This window comes from Sardina pilchardus, chromosome 7 (genome assembly GCF_963854185.1).
Source record: "Sardina pilchardus chromosome 7, fSarPil1.1, whole genome shotgun sequence".
Taxonomy (NCBI): Eukaryota; Metazoa; Chordata; class Actinopteri; order Clupeiformes; family Clupeidae; genus Sardina; species Sardina pilchardus.
In genome coordinates this window covers 14,895,228-14,920,227 of record NC_085000.1, presented here as the reverse complement: position 1 = coordinate 14,920,227, position 25,000 = coordinate 14,895,228, and the positions used below count along the sequence as shown (strand labels likewise).

Below are 25,000 nucleotides of genomic sequence, written 5' to 3'. Positions count from 1 at the left end.
CTGAGCTTTATTTCTACTGCACAAGAGGCATAGTTCAAATGACTCTGTACGCTTGGATAGTCCTTCAACCAATCAGACCAACGATCCGGGTGCGCCTGGCGGATAAGCTAGTTTGTGATTGGACCCAGCAAACGTGGACAGGAAGCAGAGAAGATATACTGTATGTGCAGGTTTCCAGCCTGAGCTGCTGGGCAAAATCCAAGGGACAGTTGTTGGGTAGATGGAAGACGAGTTTTTTTTTCAACACAAAAGTTGAAGAAGGGGACTGCTCCACAGCACCCCTAGAGGTCAAAAACACCTCTGCAGGGAACACCGAGGGTGTGAACATTCCATTCTAACAGTAATTGCATTATTGCGTTCGTCAAACTCACGTCCAGTTTTACTGTATGTTCGCGGCGCACCACCTCCTCAGACTGTTCGCGATTGTTAGCAAACGTTTGCCAAAAACTCAAGGCTAACGAAATACTGTTTGCGAACGTTCACAAACGTTTGCCTATGTTCGCCTAAGTTCGGTGAACTTGAACGCACCTCAGGGCCATACAATTACAAATTTAGTTGGGTTAGATTTCCAAACCAAGACACATTTTCAGCAGCTGGTAAGGAAGAAGTAATGACACCTTTTTAAACCAAAGTAATGAATGTATTGAAAAACAAGTGATGTTGTTTATAATTTCCCTTTTTAATTTGGCCACATCTGACACAGACACATCAAAATGTGCATAAAGCTTCTTTTTGATGTGTTTGTGTCTGATGTGACCCGTTGGGTGTGTTTGTAGACTGCCAGTCGGAGTGCCAGAAGCACATTCTAGAACTTTGAAACTGTTCATAAATTCGGAGTGTTAATGGAATTGTTGTTTGTTTATTCCGAGCGGCCCATCCGAAGGGACAGAGTGGCAGAGCGGGGTGTCAGTCTAACTGAAAACAGACGGTGTTTTGGGGAAATAGGAAAGATTACAGATTTATTTGCAAATTATAGAGACCATACTTAGTCATCGGCTGCATCGTGTTAATCATCCTCGCTGCTGCCCATGTCTCGAATGAAACATAAAGCCTTGATTCAATCTGCTGTTTGTGTTCGTGTCAGTTTTGATCTATGAGGAAATAGATGGATCTTTTTCAGACTGCAGAGGGTTGTGAGGAATGTAGAAATATATGTAAGGATTTCTGAACACTCACAAAATGTTCGCAAAAAGTTTTTCTCTGTGTTTCCTGTGGGGAATAGGCGTTTGAATAGGCCTGTTCAACCCTGCCTGTTGCTTGCTGGTAGTAAAAGTCTACATTATTTTCAGAAGCTGTTCTAAATAGTTTATGTGAGTTGAGTCTTGAGCCATGTTTATTTGCTCATTTATTAGCCTAACGGGATGTTGATGTGCTGGTATAACAGAACACTAAATTGTGAGGTGCATAGAGCCTGTAAGCACGGCCACTGGACGGCAACCTGAACTCTAACCCCTGCTCACAGGACGACCCCTCCTCCTGGACACTGCTCTGGTCCATTTAACTTTGTTTTAGACCAGTTTAATGGATGTAGTTCTGGTTGCACTTGGCAGTGAAGGCGTTTTCTGAATGTCCCACAGCAAATAAGCCACAGTGTGTGTGTGTGTGTGTGTGCGTGTGTGTGTGTGTGTGTGTGTGTCTGTGTGTGTGTGTGTGTTTTGAATGAGAAGGAGGTGAGGAATCTGCTGGTGTTGGGAGGTGTTTTCACTCCAGTGATTAATTGGCCCGTGTCTGTGACTGAACAGCTTGATTATTGATTGCTCATAATTCAATGCAATGGGCCCCCGCAGGACCGACTTGATCAGCGGCTCTTAAAAACACATTTGATGAGAACCCAGCACATTCATTATTACCACAATCGCTTCACTACCCCATGCCCCAAACTCCCAAGCAAAACAAAAAAATAATATGCTAAAGCACTGAATACCCCTAATTAATACCCCAAACACCTAAATACCCCTAATTAATACCCCAAACACCTACACACCCCTAATTAATACGCTAAAGCTCTAGCCCAAACTCCCAAGCAAAACAAAAAATGAATATGTTAAAGCACTGAATACCCCTAATTAATACCCCAAACACCTAAATACCCCTAATTAATACCCCAAAAACCTACACACCCCTAATTAATACGCTAAAGCTCTATACCCCCTAATTAAAATACGCTAAAGCTCTAAATACCCTAATTAATACCCCAAAAACCTAAACAAAACAAAAGCCTAAATATCCCTAATTAATACCCTAAAACACTAAATACCCCTTACCAATACTCCAACCCCTAAATACCCCACATCAATGCAACTCCCAAACACTAAATATCCTTCATCATACTCCCCTCATCAATACCCCTAATTAATACCCCAGTTCATTCTCTACTTCAGCATGCAGCTACTAATGGGGTTTGTATGTGTATGGGACTTGATTCCTCCATGTGGGCATGGGGTTTGTATGTGTATGGGACTTGATTCCTCCATGTGGGTATGGGGTTGGGGTTTGTATGTGTATGGGACTTGATTCCTCCATGTGGGTATGGGGTTGGGGTTTGTATGTGTATGGGACTTGATTCCTCCATGTGGGCATGGGGTTTTTGGTACAAAGTGAGTTGACCAGCATCTCTGTCTGTGTGTTCTGTGCAGTTGTCGAGCGGCACGTCACGCGTGGCCTTCCTGCAGTGCCTGGGCTGGGCGGCCTGGAGCCCCTTCTCCGCGGACGCAGGTGCTGGCGCCCAGGTGCAGCTGCAGCTACAGGGCGGAGCCACACCCAACCCCTTTGATGTCATGGTCTACAGCGCACCTTGCACCAGCCCTGACAGCACCACTGAGGTGAGCCTGCGTGTGTATGTGTGTGAGCCTGCGAGCCTGCCTATGTACAGTATGGTTGTGTGTGTGTGTGTGTGTGTGTGTGTGTGTGTGTGTGTGTGTGTGTGTGTGTGTGTGTGTGTGTGTGTGTGTGTGTGTGTGTGTGTGTGTGTGTGTGTGTGTGTTATGTGTTATGTGTTTGTGTGTCTGTTATGTGTGTGTGTGTGTGTGTGTTTGTTTATAAAGATAGATATATTTTTTATTTTATGATGAAATATAATATATGTCATACACATTAAGTGGCATGTTGATGAGAGTGTTATCTGGCATCAAGTGTGTCTGTATATAGTGTAGTGTGTGCACAGTATGCAGCAGGGGAGATAGGTATTGAGTCTACGTTTTCTTCCACTACAGTAAGTATACTTCCAATGAGACCATTTGCCTGAAATTGTCACTAGATATTAGTATTAACTCAGATAATCCTATTAAAAAAAGATCCAAACATCAAAGTTCATAAGTAGTAATGTGTAATAAAGTAATAAAGAATGACATGGGAAAGTGTAACACTTCTTTCCTCTGCTGTATATGAGTGTGTTAGATAGATCGCTCATGCAGGACTATTAGTTCCGGCTGTTTCACATATGAATGACATGATCCTGTATTTTCTTCCTCCTTCTGTCACAATGGGTTGTCAGATTTATTTATTCTCTTGCACAGACCTCTATTCTCCTGTGATGTAAGAATTGGAATTTAGGTCATTGTAGTAATTTTTTTGGCAAGTGAAATGGTGGCAGCATCACTTTGATTTAAAGTAGATAAAAGTATTTATTAAATTAGATATGCTTTGATCCTTGGATGTTAATAGCTCTCTGATAATCACCCAGAGATAATCAGCACGAGCACTGTGCACTGAGGAAGTGCAGCGTGATTCTGAAGAGAAGAGAGATTCTGATTTTGAACTGAGGCCTGATTCTAATTCTGAAGTGAATGGTGATTTTGATTCTGAAGTGAAACCCGATTCTAATTCTGAAGTGAATAGAAGGGTGATTTGACTCTGAAGTGTAGCGCAATATTGGGACCAGTTTCACAAACATAAACACAAACACTTACTATGGCTTAGATGTAGCAGATAGACAGGCTTGAGATTGACACTAATTTCATTTTACATTACATTACATGACATTTGTTGCACAAAGCAGTTTAGTCCTTGAGTCCTATCTTAAGTAGGACTATGGGCCATGCATTCTGGGTAAAGTAACACCGTTTTGGAAATATAAAAAAAACATTGCAACAGTGTCCACATCCAACCACTCAGCTCCATTTGTCCAAACTAAGTATGGAGTAACACTACAGACCAGTCTAAGGGGACTGTCATGCTGGCAAGCTTTTTTGTCTAGGCGCTCAACTTCAAATGTTTCCCTCTGGAACGATGCAACTGACCGTTGCTACCTGCCTCACATTCCTACAATCAGCGCACCTACACACCAAGATGAGCAAGGTGCAAGTAGACGAGGAAAAAACGAGGATTCTAAATATGCAAGGCACTCAAACATAACATTTGTTCAACGTTTGAGGTTGTTTCATTCCCAATAATAGGTTATTGCTTAGCTGTCTTAGATAAGGCAGGGAGCTAGCTATTCAGTTCAATGTAATCTATCACAGCCCATGTCCACAATTAATACCAATTAATGTATCATAGCAACAACACGTGCATAATTGATATCGACCTTGCCTGTTTTTAACACTCATTAATTAAGAACACTCTCATTTTGGAGGTGAAAGAAGTGTCTCGCTGTCAGTGTGAACGCCGCCTAAAATAGCCGTGTGACACCGAGCCGTGACTCTGAAGTGAAGGACGTTGTGTTGCACGCTGCAGGAGCTGCCGATGTCTCAGGATAAGCTCTCACAGAGGACGTGACGTGCAGTGCAGGCCGGGCAGCTGCTCAAGCTGTTGTGTCTGTTGTGTGGTGGTGCTGAAGGTTTCTGCGGGCTCTCCACTCATTATCCCATCACCGTGCCATAGCAGAGCCTTCCCTTTGCACGTGTCATATTAGCGTGATTTGGAAAATTAGAGCCTGCTATGACTGGGGCTCTTCGCGGTGGAATCCACCCAACTGTTTCCCTGATTAGCGGTCTAGTTATGACTCTCCCTTCATTAACGGGAACACGGGGTCCAAACTGCCAATTAGAGCCTCCGCCATCAACACTGTGATTACAGCAACCTCCGTCAACTCCGTTTAAACCTGAGACGAGCTTTGGGAATCTCTCGCCACCGTTTAATGCTGCAGACAAAAGCTCTGATAATCTGTCATCACGGTCTAATCCCCGAGACGAGCTCTGTCTGAGGATATCTGGCGTTCCCTTTTCTCCCTGCAGGCCACTCGAGGCGGCGTCCACCTGAGCTTCCAGTTCTCCACGCGGGAGAAGATGCCTCAGTCCAGCCCGGCGGGGTCCAGGAGGGCCGGCCTGGCCAAGCGCAAGCAGGGCGTGTCTCCAGCGCGCGGTGAGTCCCCGCAACACCATCCACGTGTGTGTGTGTGTGTGTGTGTGTGTGTGTGTGTGTGTGTGTGTGTGTGTGTGTGTGTGTGTGTGTGTGTGTGTGTGTGTGTGTGTGTGTGTGTGTTGTGTGTGTGTGTGTGTGTGTGTGTGTCCTCTGGGCTGACCCTGCGTCGGGGTGTGAGATGACAGATTGTCTGATGGGCTCTAGTGTAATCTGCAGTGCTGCCCAGGGGTGTTTTGCTCCGTGTTTATTTCATTGAAGTATTCAGAATCAGTCTCAGAGCACAGCAGGCGTGCAGTGTGCTTCACCCTTCAGTGATTGCATCAGGTCTTTAAATATGTTGGGTTTGGATTGGTGTGTATCTATCAGGCTTAGTTTGGTGCATTGGAGGCTGAGATCCCCTCTAGTCCTCTAGTCTTTAGATTCCTGTCTCTGCTGAACCCCCCACCCCACTCACCCCCCCACCAACCCCACCCCACCTCACCCCATATCAATGACCACTTCACCAATATTGAACTAAATCGCTTCAATGTGAGAACAGTCGATAACAAAGAATACAATCAGAGACCATCATGACTGCCAGCACTCCTGCAGGTCTGACTGTCAATTTGCCTGTGGCTACGTGGTGATCACTTCCAGTGGCATAATTCATGTAAGGCTTTTCAGAACGCAAACCAAGTACAAATTGCCTATTTTAGCACGGAAATTACAGCTAGCCAGACAAATGAAAGAAAATGAAGAGTATTCAGTGCAGAATATCATCACATTCTACAACCCTCACAAACTTTCTGAATAGCCCTGGGAGGGTTCCAGCAGTCAAAAAGAGACTTAGCCCAACATAACAGTAGTGACAGTGGCTCTGTCAGGTGTCATACGCCTCATATAAAAGTGAATTAGGATTCTCGTTGAGGGGAAGTGCGACATCACTTTATAGGCATTCAAGCAACATCCTGCTTCTGATTTTCTCCTCAAATTACACCCAGCATGTCTCCTTGTACTTTCCTCCTCAAGCCGGTCTGTCTCTAAAATGTTTTAACAGAAATCTTCCCCTTTCTTCTGCTTGCTGTTGCATTTGGCCGATGACGTCGTCAGCTGTCAGGCTATCTGCTGGATCAAGGCTAATTGGTCATAGCCAGTCTGTATTTCTACCTGTCTGGCACTTCTCTCCCTAATGATATTCAAATGTGGAGGCCTTTCACACATGCCACTGAACATGAGATGACTTGCCCACCGCAGAATGTCATCCTGCTGTTACACACACACACACACACACACACATGCACACACGCAAACGCACACACACACACACACGCACACACACACACACACACACACACACACACACAAAGTGCACCCCCACACACACGCAAACACATACACAATCACACACACACACAAGTGCACCACACACACACAATAACACACACACATACTGTATGCGCGCGCACACAAACGCACACACACACACACACACACACACACACACACACACACACACACACACACACACACACACACACACACACACACACACACACACACACACCCACACACCCACACATGCAAACGCACACACACACACACACACACACACACACACACACCCACACACATGCACGCACAAATGCATACTCTCTCTGACATACAGATACATTCCTGTACACACACTCACTCACACACACACACACACTTGAAATCCCGTATCAAGCCATTGCTTTCACGTCCTAACCGAGTGAGAATGCCTCAAATGTTCGTCCACCCCAATAGTGCTTCTGTATTGGTGGACTCTCCTGGAGGAGCTCAGCGCAGCTCTAGCCTCTCCCACCACAGGGGGCAGCAGGGTGCTGCTTCTCCACTAACTGCTCCTGAGGCCGCCCGAATTTCACATGGAATAGCCATCCAGCTGATACGCTATGGCCCCATGCTGACCAGTGCTCATCTCTAAGTATCCCTAGACTCTTATTCAAATGCAGTTATTTTTCAGTTATTTTTTTAACAGCGCCAGTAGCAGAAGTTCAACAGTAGTTCACCAAACTGAAAAAAAGAAGAAGGAAATGGCTTGTATCAAGAGCTGAACCTACAGTGCTGTAGCTCAGAGGCCGAGGAGGGGAAGAGCACCAGTGTGGCAGCAGATTGCTGCAGCCCCAACCAAGCCTGTAACGGCAGGCTTCTGTTTACCCTGCTGCGGAACTGCAGCCTGATGACCAGTCTCATGTTGCTGTAGAACTGCAGCCTGATAATAATAATAATAATAATAATAATAATAGCAATAATAATAATGATAATAATATAATAATATGTTTTGTTTGATTACTCTGATGACCAGCCTTATGTTGCTGTGTGGGGACTGTGGTAGTGTACTGTAGTGGTAAGGAGCTGGGCTAGCGTGCAGTAGCCTGAAAGTTGTCGGTTCAATTCCCGGCTTCCACCATTGTGCCTTTGAGCAGGGCACGTAACCCCAAGTTGCTCCAGGGACAGTGAAAGTAATCCCATGTAATATAATTAACATATGTAAGTCACTTTGGACAAAAAAGTGTCTTCTAAAGGTGATATAATGTAATGCTATAGAACTGCACTGTCATGACCAGTCTTATGTTGCTGTGTAGCTGTGTAGCCTGGTGGCCAGTCTCTCGCTGCTTCAGTTCTCTCAGGAAAGTGTCTGCTAAATGCAATGCAATGCAATGTAATGTAATGCTGTAGAACTGCACTCTCATGTTGCTGTGGAGCTGTGTAGCCTGATGACCGGTCTCTGGTTGCTGCAGTCCTCTCAGGACTACTCTAATTGGCAAAGTAAGAGTGTGAGTGGAGGAAACTGTGAAACCGAAGTCTCTGAGGGTGAAAACAGAACACATGCCCAACCACTCACTGATGAAGAGCTCTTTCTAATTAGGAAACAAAACTTGTGGATTTCCTTTAGAAGAATTCCCATTTAGATTTGTCTTTGATAATATTTATTTGTTATTTATGTATCCCCCCCACCCAAACACACAAACCACCACCAACCTCCCCTCTCTCTCTCTCTGTCTCTCTCTTAGACGAAAGCATCCAGGAGCTTCAGGCCTCCCTGTCGAGATCGGTCCAGGGCCCAGGGGTAAGGCCTTCACGCTTGTGTATCTCATTAAAGCTTCAACACCCTTTCAGCAACAGCAAACAAACACATTCACATTTCAGTAGTCATCCATCCTCCATAGGCTGGACTGCTTCAATTAGTGCCGCCTGTGCAAACCGGATGAAACGCAGTGTTGGGTTTTCTTTACTTGAGACTTGTCAATGTGCTTATTGGACCTGTATTGGAACACATGCCGAGTGCAGTGAAGAGAGAAGTCCTGGAAAACCAGCCAGACACGACCAAAAATTTGATCAGATTTTTATCTCTGTATGTGATGTAGAGAGCAATCTAATTATTTAGTCACAGAGATGGATAAAGGTTGTTTTAAAGGGATTAACGGCAAACATTTTGGTTTGATAAAGTGTTGAGCGGTGGTTAACCAATATTGTGTGTGTGACGTTGGTAAAAAGATACCTCTGTGATTCAGCAACATGCCGTCTGTGTGCGTGACGCTCGTAAGGATGCCTCCGGGACTCAGCAACACGCTGCTTGTTGGTTAAACATACCTCCGTGGCTGGGATTTAGCCAGAGGCACAAAAGCCCAGGAGTCGAATGTCACTGCTGGTGAAAGCCGTGGGGCTACTCTTAAGTAGCTGCTTTAACTCCAACGCACAGTCATATCCAGGCGAGGAAAGTCGTGAGAGCACCCTTAACGGGGCAACCCGACGAGTGTTCACATAAATCTCCGTTTTCTGAGGTCACCGAGTACTGTTGGTACAAAGCAACGAATATAAACGGTTTTATCTGCAAAAGCTTGAGTGGCCACACCCAGCAGCTAATGCAGCCAGGCGGCTACAGCGCTACACTCGGGGGGGCATGTCCCCATGAGCCCCCCTGCACATGCCCCCCCCAGAGAGCAGTGCTAACACTAACACACAATCATATCTAGGTGAGTGTGTTTTGTGTATTAACCAGTCTCTGTCTACAAGTGTAGTCCTATCCGGAATATTCAAGGACAGATGGATGCACATGTTAGCGCACATGTTAGCGCCTGTTCCAGACGTTATTTTTGTCGCTACGTGCGTTTTAAAGCATGGCGTGGAAAAGTAGGAATGAAAGCACTTTCTACCTGCCACAGGAGCGCAGAACATCAAGCTGCATCTCTCTTACTCATGCATATGGATCCATGTGAAGGGAGAGGGAGAAGTGATAGTTTGGCACAAACTCATGACAGGAGAAGCCTTAAGACGGTCTGATTAGGTATTCCGGTTTAGGTGTTGAAATTGTGGGTGACGGCACACGTCTGTTTTGAGGTGAACATTTTTCACCTTTTGAAAAGCAGGTGTAATCCAGAATGTGGTTAAAAAAGAGAAACTTTTCCGAAACAATGGAATCAGTATTCAGAGCACTGGTTTCCTCACTTGTACCTTGTCAAAAGCAACTTCAACACATTTTCACTTCTTCACGCTGCCCACTCCCCTACATAGATCCCTCCTATGCTATTGAATTGGTTTCTAATAGGTACCCAAACTATCCAACAAATTATCCATCTAACAATTATTTTTTTGAGTGGTGGAATTACTGCCCTACTTTAACTCTCTCTTTGATGACACCCAGCATGTGATCTATGTCTGTTTACTGATTATTTTATTCCGTTCTATGATTCTACTTAACTGCGGCTGTGATTTGGGTGCCGTTCAGTTAGCACTGCAAATTAGAGTTAAAGGGCGGTGACATGCCCTGATCAGGCCAAGGGTTAGCAAATAGAATAGACGGGCATAGCATGCGCTGACTGGCAAAATCACTGTTTACGCAGCTCTTCCTAATAATACACACATCTGCCTCTCAGTAGCCGTTTACTGACTGCACAGCTAGCCGGCGATTCACAGGCTTTTAGGCGGCTAGTCCCCATTGTTCTCAGTGTCAAACATTGTCGAGCAGTCTGGGGAGGCCATTTGTCCATGTCCATTCATACATCTCCCCAGGTAGCGCACCTGGTGCATTATGCTTTGAACAGAGGTGGACATCCCGGGTGCAGAGAGTAAAAGTCCTGCCAAATATTTCCAACCATTTAGTAAACCAGCTCATCTTAATTAGCAGAAGTGCACAGGTAGAGAGAATGAGTGGCAGGAATGTTACTTTCTGGAGGCGGGATGTCCGTCTCTGGCTTTGAATAATAGAGATCCTTCTGGATGGAACCAGTGTGGTATGGCCGTCGGCCTGCTGTAGTGGGACCAGTCAACAGCTGCTGTCTGGAGCCTTCAAAATAAATGCATGAACTACGGTGTTATTACTAACCAAGGTTAAAGGGTTAGAGTTAGTGCCTCAGAACGCTCTGAGTAGGTTTGGTAAAGTGTTAGGGTTAAAGCTTAAAGTTTGAGTAGACGGAACCGTTGCAGAAGGAGTTGCAGTGGTGTGAATTAAATGTTGCGTGTCGCTGCCAGCTGTTGCAAGCCGTCGCAAAGCGTTCATCATGTCTCGTCGCAGTTGCAAGGTTTTAGAACATTGCAGCTTATCTTGTAGAGCAGAAAAGTAAAAGATCACCGCTCATCCGTGTGAGGTGCAGGACTTAGTATAAACGTGTGGATTTTTTAGAAGAATCCACACACTTCAGGTCTTTGTGCAAAAAATTGCTTTACTGAGCAAGCTTTCGGTCGCTAGACCGTCATCAGGCAGCTTATCTTGTAGCAAATCTTTTGGTTTGTACCCCCTTTTATGGTTAATGCTTAATGCTTAATGCTTCACAATTAGCAGTTTCAATAGGATTGGTAAAGGACAGGCCTACCTATGGGATGCCTCAGAACTAACTATTGTATATGTGAACCAGGACCCCACACTGTTGCTCATTATGGGATGTATCGGCTCTATGCATATATGACTAGGCATCCTCCAGTGATGCTTGATTCCTGCATAGTCATGCACACAAATATCCCAGCCAAACTCAAATGCAGAAATATACTGTAACAGCTCCCAAGCCACAAACAGAGACATACACACATGCACAGATACAGCTACACACACACACACACACACACACAGACACATGCACACAGCCACACACACACACACACACACACACACACACACACACACAGCCACACACAGCCACACACACACACACTCGTACACACACACAGCCACACACACAGCCACACACACACAGCCACAGACAGCCACACACGCACGCACGCACGCACGCACGCACGCACGCACGCACGCACGCACGCACGCACGCACACACACACACACACACACACACACACACACACACACACACACAGTGCAGAGGCAACACGGATTGTTAGAGACATTGATGACCCAGACCAATTAATGGCGCCGTTTTGGTTTGGGTGCCACTCCGAGCGTGACTCTTAAGCGGCCCATTCACGGCTCCAGAGGCTGGCCTCTGAGGGGGACACGCCGCCGGTCAGCGCAGGGCTCTCAGCAGCTACAGCTGGAGGGCTCACATTAGGGACGCCACCACGGTACTCCGGCGTCACAGGCTGCAGTCCTCAGCCCAGGGACAGGCTGGCACACAGACATTTTCAATCTAGTAGCAGAATATAGTTCACTTTTTAATGACATTTTTCCTTCGAATGAGTTGACGACGGTCATATTCAAATATGCAGTGGTCTCTTAATTTTGAATATGACCGTCTACTCATTAGAATGTTACTCAGTAACCGTGGGATGACTTTGTAAAAAATGTGCATTGGTCTCTTCATTTTTTATCGTATACTGTAGTATTAAGTTCTGTATGTTGTATTCTGTATATAGAGCTGTATATTGAGGTACCGAAGCTGTCCGGTTAGCGTGGCCTAAAAAGCCCTGGTCCCAGTGTCCCGACGCATCCCTAGTTTACATGCAGCCGGTGGGCCGCCCTGGCGCTCAGGGAGGCTAAACGCTGGGAAGGCTGTGACTGGTGATCTGTGAGAATCCATGAGAGTGTGATCAATTAATGCCTCTCTTGTTTTCTCTCGCCACATCTTAATTTGTTTTCTCTTGCTCTCCTTCTCTGTCTCTTTCATTCCTCCTCTCCTCTCTCTCTCTCTCTCTCTCTCTCTCTCCCTCTCTCTCTCTCTCCTCTTCAGCTCTCCATGTCTCAGCTGGCTGAAGCTTCACGCCACCCGACTCTCAGACACTCCACAGGGTCTCCATGGCAACAGTCTATTCCCTCTAGGCTCCATGCCTCCCCATTGGCTTCAGCCCACCAGCTGTCACATGTGGTAAGATACCACCCACACACACACACACACACACACACATTCACAAACATACAAACACATACATGCATATATACACACACAAACACACACACACACACATTCACAAATATACAACACATAAATGCATACACACACACACACACACACACACACACACACACACACACACACACACACACACACACACACACACACACACAAACACTGTCTGTAGTCCATCACTTTACACAGGTTTCAAAAATTCACATTTTATCCACAATGATCATTTACTGAACCCTCATATAAAAAGACGATGAAAAAAGCTGGATGAAATGTATGGCATAAACAGTTAACCTCTATGCAGGAGAGGCATTCAGTTGTCCAAGAAGGCTATAGGCGTGTGTGTTTTGCATAGACCGGATTATGCACAGTAAAGAGTTCCATGAGTCCCACGGTCCATAGACTACAACAGGTCCTTGGCTCCACTCAATGGAGCGGGCACACACGTCAACACATTTAACTTTTTATTCCTTACTTGACAATTTAGCATCAGTCATTTTTATGATGTAGCAATTCTACCCCCAGCATCACAACATTTCACACTTTTCCAGGTGCAGTTGGGTTCCATTTGCCTAAAATGTGTGTGTGTGTGTGTTATATCCTCATAAATTCATGCCCCACTGTGGACTTATATGCCTCAAAAATGTCCTCACAATGTCCCTTGTGAGAATCTCCTAATCCAGGTGTGTCTCATTAGTGTTCAGAATAGCCCCCCCCCCCCCCCCCCCCCCGTCTTCACTGTCCCATCTCAATAAAGGCCAAAAAACGTATAATTGGTATTTCATTGCTGTACCAGGTTCGTTCAAAAGGTGGCGCTGCAGGTTGGATTTATGGCCACATTGTTTCATTTAATAACTATCATAATAGGAATAGTTGGAAAACAATACTAGTACAATTATGTGGCACTGAGTAATAATTTGTGGCTATGCTTGCAACAATTTTCACACATTTGGATCACACTACTTCTGGACAAGTTAAAGTAACACTACCAAATTGTAAAGCTGCCCTTGAATACAAAAGTGATTTGTAAGAGGAAGAATATTTCCTGGGCCACAATGAGCCTTTGATAATAGACGATAGTTTTTCTAAGCATGGCAGGAGGATTACCATACTACAAAGAAAGCAAAAACTACTGCTGGCTTCAGTGCCACTGTGGCCAGACACAGGGCTCATTGCTGGAAGGAAAGCCCACTGTTATTAGGCTAGTCCCCAGTCACTGTTATTAGGCTAGTCCCCAGTCACTGTTATTAGGCTAGTCCCCAGTCACTGTTATTAGGCTAGTACCCAGTCACTGTTATTAGGCTAAAATATCATCAGTGTTCTGTGCACCACAGTAGTACTCAGTCCCACACACTCTGGATCAACAAAGAAATCACTTGTACTGTATACCTCGTCCATCATCATCACCACCCACACACACACGCACGCACGTACGCACGCACGCAGGCACGCACGCACGCACGCACTCACACACACACACACACACACACACACACACACACACACACACACACACACACACACACACACACACACACACACACACACACATTCACACACATACACATACTGTGTACACACACACACATTCACACACATGCACATACTGTGTACACACACACACACACACACACACACACACACACACACACACACACACACACACATTCACATACACACACATACACATACACATACACATACACATACACATACACACACTCACACACCCACCCACACACACACACACACACACATACATGCACACACACACACACACACACACACACACACACACACACACACACACACACACACACACACACACACATTCACATACACACACACACACACATACACATACACACACTCACACACTCACACCCCCCCCCCCCCCCACACACACACACACACACACTCACACACACACACACACACACACACACACACACACACACACACACACACACACACACACACACACACACACACACACACACACACACACACACTCCTTCCCTTCCCTCACCATTAAACAGAACACAGGTCTGCCACTTCATCTTTGCACAGTGGAATGACAGGCAATTGACAGGCAAGCTAAATATAGTGATTCATTATAGGAAACCCACACACTACTTTTCCATCTTTCCATCTTTCAAATATTTAATGGCTGTTATTCCTATATAACGGTTAATGGAAGATGTTTGTTCAAGGCCTTGAATTAAAGCTGAAAATATTTTATTTCAAGTGTGGTTAGATACCAAACCACCCATCCCACACACACACACACCCACCCACACACACACCCACCCACACCCACTCACACCCACACACACACACACACACACACACACACACACACACACACACACACACACACACACTCATCTACCATTCAAGTACATCTGGGTTGCTTTGTTTCAGATCCATTGTGGTGGTGTGCAGATGCAAATATTGTCACTCTCCAAATGCAGTCTTTGGCACCCAGGCACCCAGTCATTACAAGCCAAAGCTGAAGTCAATTCTCAACGGTTGTTGCTTGTTTCTTTGCTTTTGTGTCATCTCTGCGGTTAAAGTGTGTGTGTGTGTGTGTGTGTGTGTGTGTGTGTGTGTGTGTGTGTGTGTGTGTGTGGTGTTGCAGGAACGTTTTGGCGTGAGCAGCATAGTGCATCTGGAGATGAGTGTGATGGACGTGCCAGATCCATCTGGTTCAGAGCCTCAGGAGGTCGATGAACCCCCCCTGCAGGAGCTCACCTACACACCAGTGCAGGCCCCAGTCATCATGCTGGGCACGCGAACCACAGGGTAATGCACACACACACACACACACACACACACACACACACACACACACACACACACACACACACCAGTGCAGGCCCCAGTCATCATGCTGGGCACGCGAACCACAGGGTAATGCACACACATACACGCGCCGCGCGTGCGCGCGCGCACACACACACACACACACACACACACACACACACACACACACACACACACACACACACACACACACACACACACACACACACACACACACACACACACACACACACACACACACACACACACACACACACACACACACACACACACACACACCAGTGCAAGCCCCTGTCATCATGCTGGGCACGCAAACCACAGGGTAATGCATACACACACACATAAACACACATAAACACACACACACACACACACACACACACACACACAGACACGTGCACACACACACTCACAGGCACACACACACGTACAGGGTAACACATACACAGACAGGCGCACGCACATGGACCAATGGATAACACGCACGCACGCACACTCCAGTACAAGCACAAACACACACACGCACACGTATATTCTTTCACCAGACACATACTGTAGACCACTGTTTTTCTGGGAAATAAATCCAGGAATTCATGACAGACGTTCAAGGGGTATAGGGATGCATGCTTGAGCTGTTAATCCAAGGCCATTTGGGCAAGCCTATTTGAACATCCATGAATACCTCTGTCTGGATTGTAGACCTTGAGAGAATTCAGATTTCATTTCAGTAGTTTGCGGTAGACATTTCCCCGGTTGGTCTTAAATTGTTGTTTTGACTGGAAAAAGCGCTATTAAGATGGTCTGCAAACACCCAGCAATTTTCTCTGAAAAAAAGAAGGGAAAAAAAGCCCTCTCTCGCCTCTTATCGCTGATTGCATCTTTAGATGATGAGGGGACATTATCACAGAAAGATACACTCGCGCACATTCATAAACACACACACACACACACACACACACACTTAAATATACTGATGCATAAACACTTGCCTGGACACAGACACACACACTCCCACACACTGAAGTGAATTCCCAGCCATCATCAGCAGCCGCAGCGGCGGCAGTGTAATTGTGGGTTGTGATGAGCTTGGTGTTATGGGAGGAGGGGCGCGGCGCTGGATTATTAATGTTTAATTTAGCAGAAAATTAGCATGATCCATAGGTTATGTTATTCCTTCACCCGGATTCTCTTCGTCTGTGCCAGTTAAGCCAAATGATGTCAGGATTCGCGTAATGACTGTTTTCCTCGGTGATTACGGCACGGATGTCTATCTCGAGCCTACGCAGCACGGCCGTACACACACACTCTCTGGCGTTTCACGTCGACTGACAAACACAATGACAAGTGCAAGGAGGAAACAAAGGAGAGTTCAGGCGTAATATTAGCCTCATTTGCACCCAAATCTTTTCCACGGCTACAAGCAACTGGGGTAGAATATCTGATGCGTTTACATTATGCAGCATTTAACCAATGACATCAGAAGCCGCAGAGACTCGACAGCATGCCTGGAACACACCAGCTGAAACCCTTTAAGGCCGGCGCCCACCGGAGGCGTACGTATGCGGCTCCACGTGACGTGTTAAGAAAACAATTAGAACTCCATTGTTTTTAAACGGAGCAAAGTCCTTTCAAAATCTCAAATCTTTCCGTTTGAGAAGTTCAAAAACAATGGGGTGAAGTTGACAGGAGGCCCAATTGTAACCAAAGTCTTTCTTTTTCGAACTAAGCGCAATCGTGTGTAGACGTACCCTTAGTCAAGTTACTGATGGTGGATTCTGGCGTTTTAACTGAAGAGCTGATGATGAGCTTATGGTGTTTTAACTGAAGAGTTACCGATGATGAGTTTATGGTGTTTTAGCTGAAGATTAGATGATAGTGATCTTACGGTGTTTTAACTGAAGAGTTACCGATGATGAGTTTATGGTGTTTTAGCTGAAGATTAGATGGTGATCTTACGGTGTTTTAACTGAAGAGCTGATGATGGTGATCTTATGGTGTTTTAACTGAAGATTAGATGATGGCGATCTCACTGTGTTTTAACTGAAGAGCTGATGATGGTGATCTTATGGTGTTTTAACTGAAGATTAGATGATGGCGATCTCACTGTGTTTTAACTGAAGATTAGATGATGGTGATCTTATGGTGTTTAACTGAGGAGGTACTGATGGTGATCTTATGGTGTTTTAACTGAGGAGGTACTGATGATGAGTTTATGGTGTTTTAGCTGCAGATTAGATGATGGTGATCATGGGGATCTACGGTGTTCTATCTGAAGAGCTGACAGATTTACTGGTGGCAAGCTGTTAATCCAGCCCTTTAAACTGATGTTGAAGTCCTGCTGGTGACGAGCTGTTTGCTTGGTGGTGGCAGTCGTGGTTTACCTACCTGTTCTCTTGTTCTCCGCACTGCTTGTGGGAAGTGTTTATAATTTATATTACTGAAGAGAGGAGGATTTAGGTCAAACCTCCCTGTGTTTGTGGAAAAAGGAAAAAAGAAAAAAGGGGAAGAAAAAGGCAGGAAATGCAAGTTCACCTGAAGCGGTCTGCATTTGGGCAGGAGATGTGAGTTAACCTTAAATGACATGAGTTGGGGAAGCAGCTGTGAGTTCACCTTTAGTGATCTGTGTTCAGGCACGAACTATGGGACAATCTGTCTTTAGGAATCCAATGTGAGTTCACCCTAAAGGGATATTCCACCATTTGGGGAATTGCACTCATTTTCCACCTCCCCTTGAGTTAAATAATTGATTTTTTACCTCTCTCCAGTTCATCCAGCCGTTCTCAGAGTCTGGCGATACCAGTTTTAACTCCAGCCTAGCATAGATCATTGAATCTGATTAGACCGTTAGCTTCTCGCCCGCTAGCATCACAACTAAAAGCGAATTTCTAGGCTGATTTGACATGGAAATATACTCTCAATCCAGCGTAATAAAAAATAGTCCCTGTAAGCTAACTTCCAGCAACAAGGTTGAGCTGCAGCAGACGTGACTGGATTATTACGCCTGCATGAGAGTGTAGTTCCATGTCAAATCAGCCTAGAAAATCGCCACGTTTCATTTTCCATTGGTCTTATTACACTTTCTAACTTGAGAGGAGACAAGTATTAAATAGCAACATTACCAGAAATCTTAGTCACTTTTAAATGTGATGCTAGCAAGCAAAAAAGCTAATGGTCTAATCCGATTCAATGATCTATGCTAGGCTGGAGCTAAAAGTGGTATCGTCGCTAGACTCTGAGAACGCCTGGATGAACTAGAGAAAGGTAAAAATCAATTGTTTAACTCAAAGGGACGTGGAAAATTAGTGTAATTCTCCAAATGGTGGAATATCCCTTTAAGTGATGTGCGTTTGGGAACGAACTATGAGTCAATCTGTCTTTAGAAATCCAATGCAAGTTCACCTTAAGTGGTGTGTGTTTGGGCCTCCCTGGGTGCTGCTCGGAGATGTGTTAATCGAGTCAGCTATCAAGTAATCAAGTACAGCTCAGTTGAGCACCTGGTGCGCTGATTGCGCCTGATGAAGAGCAGGTGTGAAGACGATGCTCGGTCCTCAGATGCCTGACCTGTGACTGCAGCCAGATGCTCCCCTCACGCACGCTTTACAGGTAGATGAAGCAAATTCAATCACACCTGCCATGAGCGCTCTCTCCCTGTACTCCTCCCCTCCAGGAGGCGCTGGAGAGCCTTGAGCACCAAACTCACACAGGACACAGGACGCCGCTTCTTCTCTCTTGCCACCAGCCTCTAACTCAACGTTGGGTGCCTCTCATGTAAAGTTTATACGTCCTCCCTCGCTCCTCGGGCCTCGATCCTCACTGATCTACATAAAGAAAGATAGACGAAGGGATAGACTATCGTTGTTGCCGCCCCATCATTCTTTATGTAGATCAGTGAGGATTGAGGCCCGAGGAGCGAGGAAGGACGTATAAACTTTACATGAGAGGCACCTTGTATCATCCGCGGAGCCGCATACCTACACCTGTTACTGAGCAGTTATTACATCTGCAGTGCTGTACACCTACGCCAAAGATCCTTGATTATTAGCAAGATAGAGCAACGTAAAAAAAAAAACATCTCCAGAAAGACACAATGACCAATTTATTGGTGCAATTCCACAAATCTCCCATTGCCATCAGTGCAGCGAGGGCTTACTCTGGTCTGCATAAAGGAACGTGGAAGTTGTTGAACGTTTGTGCCTCTCGCTCTGGATTAACCCTCGCTGCCTAGTCCTACAGTACGCTACGCCTGTTGCTTGAGCAGTTACTAGATCCTGCTTCACCTGTACAAATGCTGCATTGCACAGATGCTCCCTTTCCCAATTACAGTACAGTGGCATCTCTGGCAAAACAGTTTTAGGTTTGATAGTTAGATCAATGAAGCCATTTCAGGTGCAAAGTGTAGATCTAATGCGTTATTTGTGATACTTGTGAATGACAAAATGATTACAGCCTTCAGTAAAAAGTTGTGTGTTGTTTGGTTTTAAATCCGATAGTATTGACCGGTCACAATTGGCCATTCATGCCTTGAACTGCACATGCATGTCCATTTCAGAAGCATTTTAGCAGAGCTGTGCCACCTGCTACACTACAGGTGTCACAAACACCAGTTTGTGTTGTGGCTAGACACGTCGTAACCTTTGACCTCTGCCATTGCTCCTAGCCTGCCATCGCGGAGTTCTCGGAGTTCGCTGGCGCACCTGTTCTCCGCTGGGTTCCCTGAGGTGCTGGATCTGCACGGGCAGGCGGCCGAGGTCTCGGACCCCAGCGAGCCGGTGACCTTTAACCCCCAGAGGGAGGAGGCCGACCCGCTGCAGAGCAACACTCTTGTCCTGCAGTTCCTCGCCTTCTCCAGGTCAGAACACACACACACACACACACACACACACACACACACACACACACACACACACACACACACACACACACACACACACACACACACACACACACACACACACACACACACACACACACACACACACATTCTCATATAGAGGACACACATCCTTCTCCAGTTCAGAATGCACACACACACACACGCACACACATACACACACACATTGTCATTAACTCATTGGCTGCCAGCGATTTTCAGTGCAGAGCGCTCCATACTGCCAGACGTTTTACAGCATTTTGACTGTTTTTCCAAGATCCACCGAACGGTGAGCTTTATGACTATGTAAACACCGAAGGTACCAAATGAAACCTCTTCTTTCACCAGGAAAAAACGGCTTGTTTCTATCGTTTTCCGTTCTTTAGTAATCGTCAGTAGAACATGGGTTAGTTTTGCTAAAAACACCTGTTTTTGACCAAAACATGGAGAAAACGATCTTTTTGTGAAAATCAACTTTTTAACGTTAGCGTTTCAGTAGTATGTCAACCACGATTGCACTGTTATCTCGTCAGTCTCGTCAAGGTTGCTAGGGACTCTGATGGTCGCTATAGACTCTGAACAGGATGCTAGACTTAGCAAGCTAGCACTAGCAAGGTTGTTGTTAGTCTATATCGCAATATCCAATGTAAATGGATCATACCGTTCACGTGTTTTCCATCCTTGATGTAAGAAGTAAGCATATTTATGCCCTGCATCGCGTGCAAACTAGATCCACTGTGGTCGATCTTCAGTGTGTTTGCTAGTTGTCTCTGCATGACTTGTGCACTCTAGGCAGATACTAATGATCCAAATGGCACTGTTGCCATCTAGAGGTTCGGATCGCTAGTGCAGTCTGTTTACAAGCCTGAAACTCTGCCAGATCGTTCCCAAGCCCACCCAGGAGCCCTCCCCATTGAAAACGGCAATTGACGTCTATAGACGTCAATGGCAGTCAACGTATGTGTCTAAATTGACGTTTAAAGACGTCAATGGCAGTTAATGAGTTAAGAGGAGGCCGACCCTCTGCAGAGCAACACACATCCTTCTCCAGTTCAGAACACACACACACACACACACACACACACACACACACACAGGAGCTATAGCCCCTAGAGCTCAGAGCTGTTGAGCTGCACTAACACACACGCAGCCTCTCTTGTGATGTGGTCAGCACTTTCCCAGAGCGGGTCGTTTCAGGATGCAGAAAGTCCTGATGTGCTTTGATTACGCCTGCTGGCCACGTCTGACCACAGGGCCTCCCCTCTCCCCACACACTGTACCTTACTGTACATTCACACTCTCCCCACACACTGTACCTTACTGTACATTCACACTCTCCCCACACACTCTACCTTACTGTACACTCACACTCTCCCCACACACTCTACCTTACTGTACATTCACACCAGGAGCCTCCCCTCTCCCCACACACTGTACCTTACTGTACATTCACACTAGGAGCCTCCCCTCTCCCCACACACTGTACCTTACTGTACATTCACACTAGGAGCCTCCCCTCTCCCCACACACTGTACCTTACTGTACATTCACACTAGGAGCCTCCCCTCTCCCCACACACTGCACCTTACTGCACACTCACACTAGGAGCCTCCCCTCTCCCCACACACTGTACTGTACCTTACTGTACACTCACACCAGGAGCCTCCCCTCTCCCCACACACTGCACCGTACTGTACACTCACACTAGGAGCCTCCCCTCTCCCCACACACTGTACAGTACCTTACTGTACACTCACACTAGGAGCCTCCCCTCTCCCCACACACTGTACTGTACCTTACTGTACACTCACACTAGGAGCCTCCCCTCTCCCCACACACTGTACCTTACTGTACACTCACACTAGGAGCCTCTCCTCTCCCCACACACTGTACTGTACCTTACTGTACACTCACACTAGGAGCCTCCCCTCTCCCCACACACTGTACTGTACCTTACTGTACACTCACACTAGGAGCCTCCCCTCTCCCCACACACTGTACCTTACTGTACACTCACACTAGGAGCCTCCCCTCCCCACACACTGTACCTTACTGTACACTCACACTAGGAGCCTCTCCTCTCCCCACACACTGTACTGTACCTTACTGTACACTCACACTAGGAGCCTCTCCTCTCCCCACACACTGTACTGTACCTTACTGTACACTCACACTAGGAGCCTCCCCTCTCCCCACACACTGTACTGTACCTTACTGTACACTCACACTAGGAGCCTCCCTGCTCCCCACACACTGTACTGTACCTTACTGTACTCTCACACTAGGAGCCTCCCCTCTCCCCACACACTGTACTGTACCTTACTGTACACTCACACTAGGAGCCTCTCCTCTCCCCACACACTGTACCTTACTGTACATTCACACTCCCACACACTGTACCTTACTGTACACTCACACTAGGAGCCTCTCCTCTCCCCACACACTGTACCTTACTGTACACTCACACTAGGAGCCTCCCCTCTCCCCACACACTGTACCTTACTGTACACTCACACTAGGAGCCTCCCCTCTCCCCACACACTGTACTGTACCTTACTGTACACTCACACTAGGAGCCTCCCCGCTCCCCACACACTGTACTGTACCTTACTGTACACTCACACTAGGAGCCTCTCCTCTCCCCACACACTGTACCTTACTGTACATTCACACTCCCACACACTGTACCTTACTGTACTCTCACACTAGGAGCCTCCCCTCTCCCCACACACTGTACTGTACCTTACTGTACTCTCACACTAGGAGCCTCCCCTCTCCCCACACACTGTACTGTACCTTACTGTACACTCACACTAGGAGCCTCCCCTCTCCCCACACACTGTACTGTACCTTACTGTACACTCACACTAGGAGCCTCCCCTCTCCCCACACACTGTACCTTACTGTACACTCACACTAGGAGCCTCCCCTCCCCACACACTGTACCTTACTGTACACTCACACTAGGAGCCTCCCCTCCCCACACACTGTACCTTACTGTACACTCACACTAGGAGCAGGAGCAAGGGGCTTCATGCACTGGGTTAGGGTCATCTCTCACAGACTGGGTGTGTGTGTGTGTGTGTGTGTGTGTGTGTGTGTGTGTGTGTGTGTGTGTGTGTGTGTGTGTGTGTGTGTGTGTGTGTGTGTGTGTGTGTGTGTGTGTGTGTGTGTGTGTGTGTGTGTGTGTGTGTGTGTGTGTGTGTGTGTGTGTGTGTGTGTGTGTGCAGAATCCCTCAGACAGGTGTGCCGGCTGACTGGCCTCGCTGCGTCCACTTCACCTTCCAGCTCTACCGCTTCCCCCCGGTCAGCACCCAGCGCTTGTCTCTGATTGGTCTACAGGGGAAGCCCACAGATGATGACCCCTGCATCCTCGCTACCATCAACAAGGACGGGACGCTCAACACAGGTGAGATTCTGAGGGTCAACTCAGGTGAGATTCTGAGGGTCAGCTCAGGTAAGATCCTCTCATTCTCTCCTCTCTCTCCTCTCATTCTTCTCTCTCTCCTCTCTCTCTCGCTCCTCTCATTTTCTTCTCTCTCATTCTTTCCTCTCTCTCTCTCTCTCTCCTCTCATTCTCTCCTCTCACTCCTCCCATTCTCTTCTCTCTCTCCTCTGATTCTCTTCTCTCTCTCTCCTCTCATTTTCTTCTCTCTCATTCTTTCCTCTCACTCCTCTGCTGCTGCTGCTGCCGCTGTTGTTAGTATGACGTGGTGCAGCAGGCAGCTCTGTGGGATGGTGACCTCTCTGGCTGGTGTGTGTGTGTGTGTGTGTGTGTGTGATGACGACCTCTCTGGCTGCACCAGGCTGGTGTTTGACCTCATGTCCTCTCCTCTGGAGATTCTAACAATGGGTCAGAATGGCTGAGTTTCATAAATAATGACCTCTGCACACACCTTGCAGAGGGAGGCCAAGGCTCACACACACACACACACACACACACACACACACACACATATAAATACTGGGAGGCCAAGACAGGCCAGGGCAGGGTGATGTCTGACTGAGAGGAAGTGCCCCTGTGGTTGCTGTCGGGCCGCAGCAGTCTTCTCAGATGACCCAGGGCACACGTTTACATTTAAATCAATGAGAAGGAGGTTCCACACCTCCACGGAGTTCAACCGTGCACTTATCCAATCACAGTCACGGCTCCTGTCTGCATTACCACAGGAGAATGCTATTTAAATGGCCTCCTCATCTCCAAATGGAGTCACCGCGGCCGACTTGATCCAGAGGAGTTGAGAGCAGGTAAACACTTGAGGCTGGCTTGGCTTGCAAAAACAATAGTTCTTTTGTCTTTGGATGTTACAGCAAAGACATTCATGCGCGGGACCAACATGCAGTGTTGCTAACGCAAGTCAAGGCAACAAAGAAGCCCAGACATGGGGATACTCATGGCTAATTATAATGCCAGAATCCTGGGCAGATTCAATTAAGATGTCTCTTGTGGGGGAGCGATTAATTAGGTTCCCTATTTGCTGTTGTAAGTTGACAACATTCCGTCTGTTTGCAGTAAACGTCCTGTTCCCACTGTTGTTGTGTTAAACAAAGAACCAAAAGAATGACATACAGGAAAGAACGCTAAAAACATCATCAACCAATCACAGCACCTGTCTGCATTGTCATTCAAACCATTCAGCCAATCAGAGCACCAGTTTGCATTACCACACAATGTCATCAACCAATCAGAGCA

At 46.6% G+C, this 25,000-nt stretch overlaps 1 protein-coding gene across 2 annotated transcripts in view; it reads left to right on the top strand.

Moving 5' to 3' along the window:
• Window positions 1–25,000, top strand: part of nphp4 (nephronophthisis 4) — a 111,135-nt gene that overhangs the window by 64,790 nt on the left and 21,345 nt on the right. For both annotated transcript variants that reach the window (XM_062540826.1, XM_062540828.1), the window contains 7 exons: window positions 2,637–2,822; window positions 5,175–5,301; window positions 8,334–8,389; window positions 12,438–12,572; window positions 15,253–15,416; window positions 20,095–20,286; window positions 23,538–23,716. In XM_062540826.1, coding sequence (XP_062396810.1) covers window positions 2,637–2,822; window positions 5,175–5,301; window positions 8,334–8,389; window positions 12,438–12,572; window positions 15,253–15,416; window positions 20,095–20,286; window positions 23,538–23,716 — 1,039 coding nt within the window. The remainder of the gene's footprint in view (window positions 1–2,636; window positions 2,823–5,174; window positions 5,302–8,333; window positions 8,390–12,437; window positions 12,573–15,252; window positions 15,417–20,094; window positions 20,287–23,537; window positions 23,717–25,000) is intronic.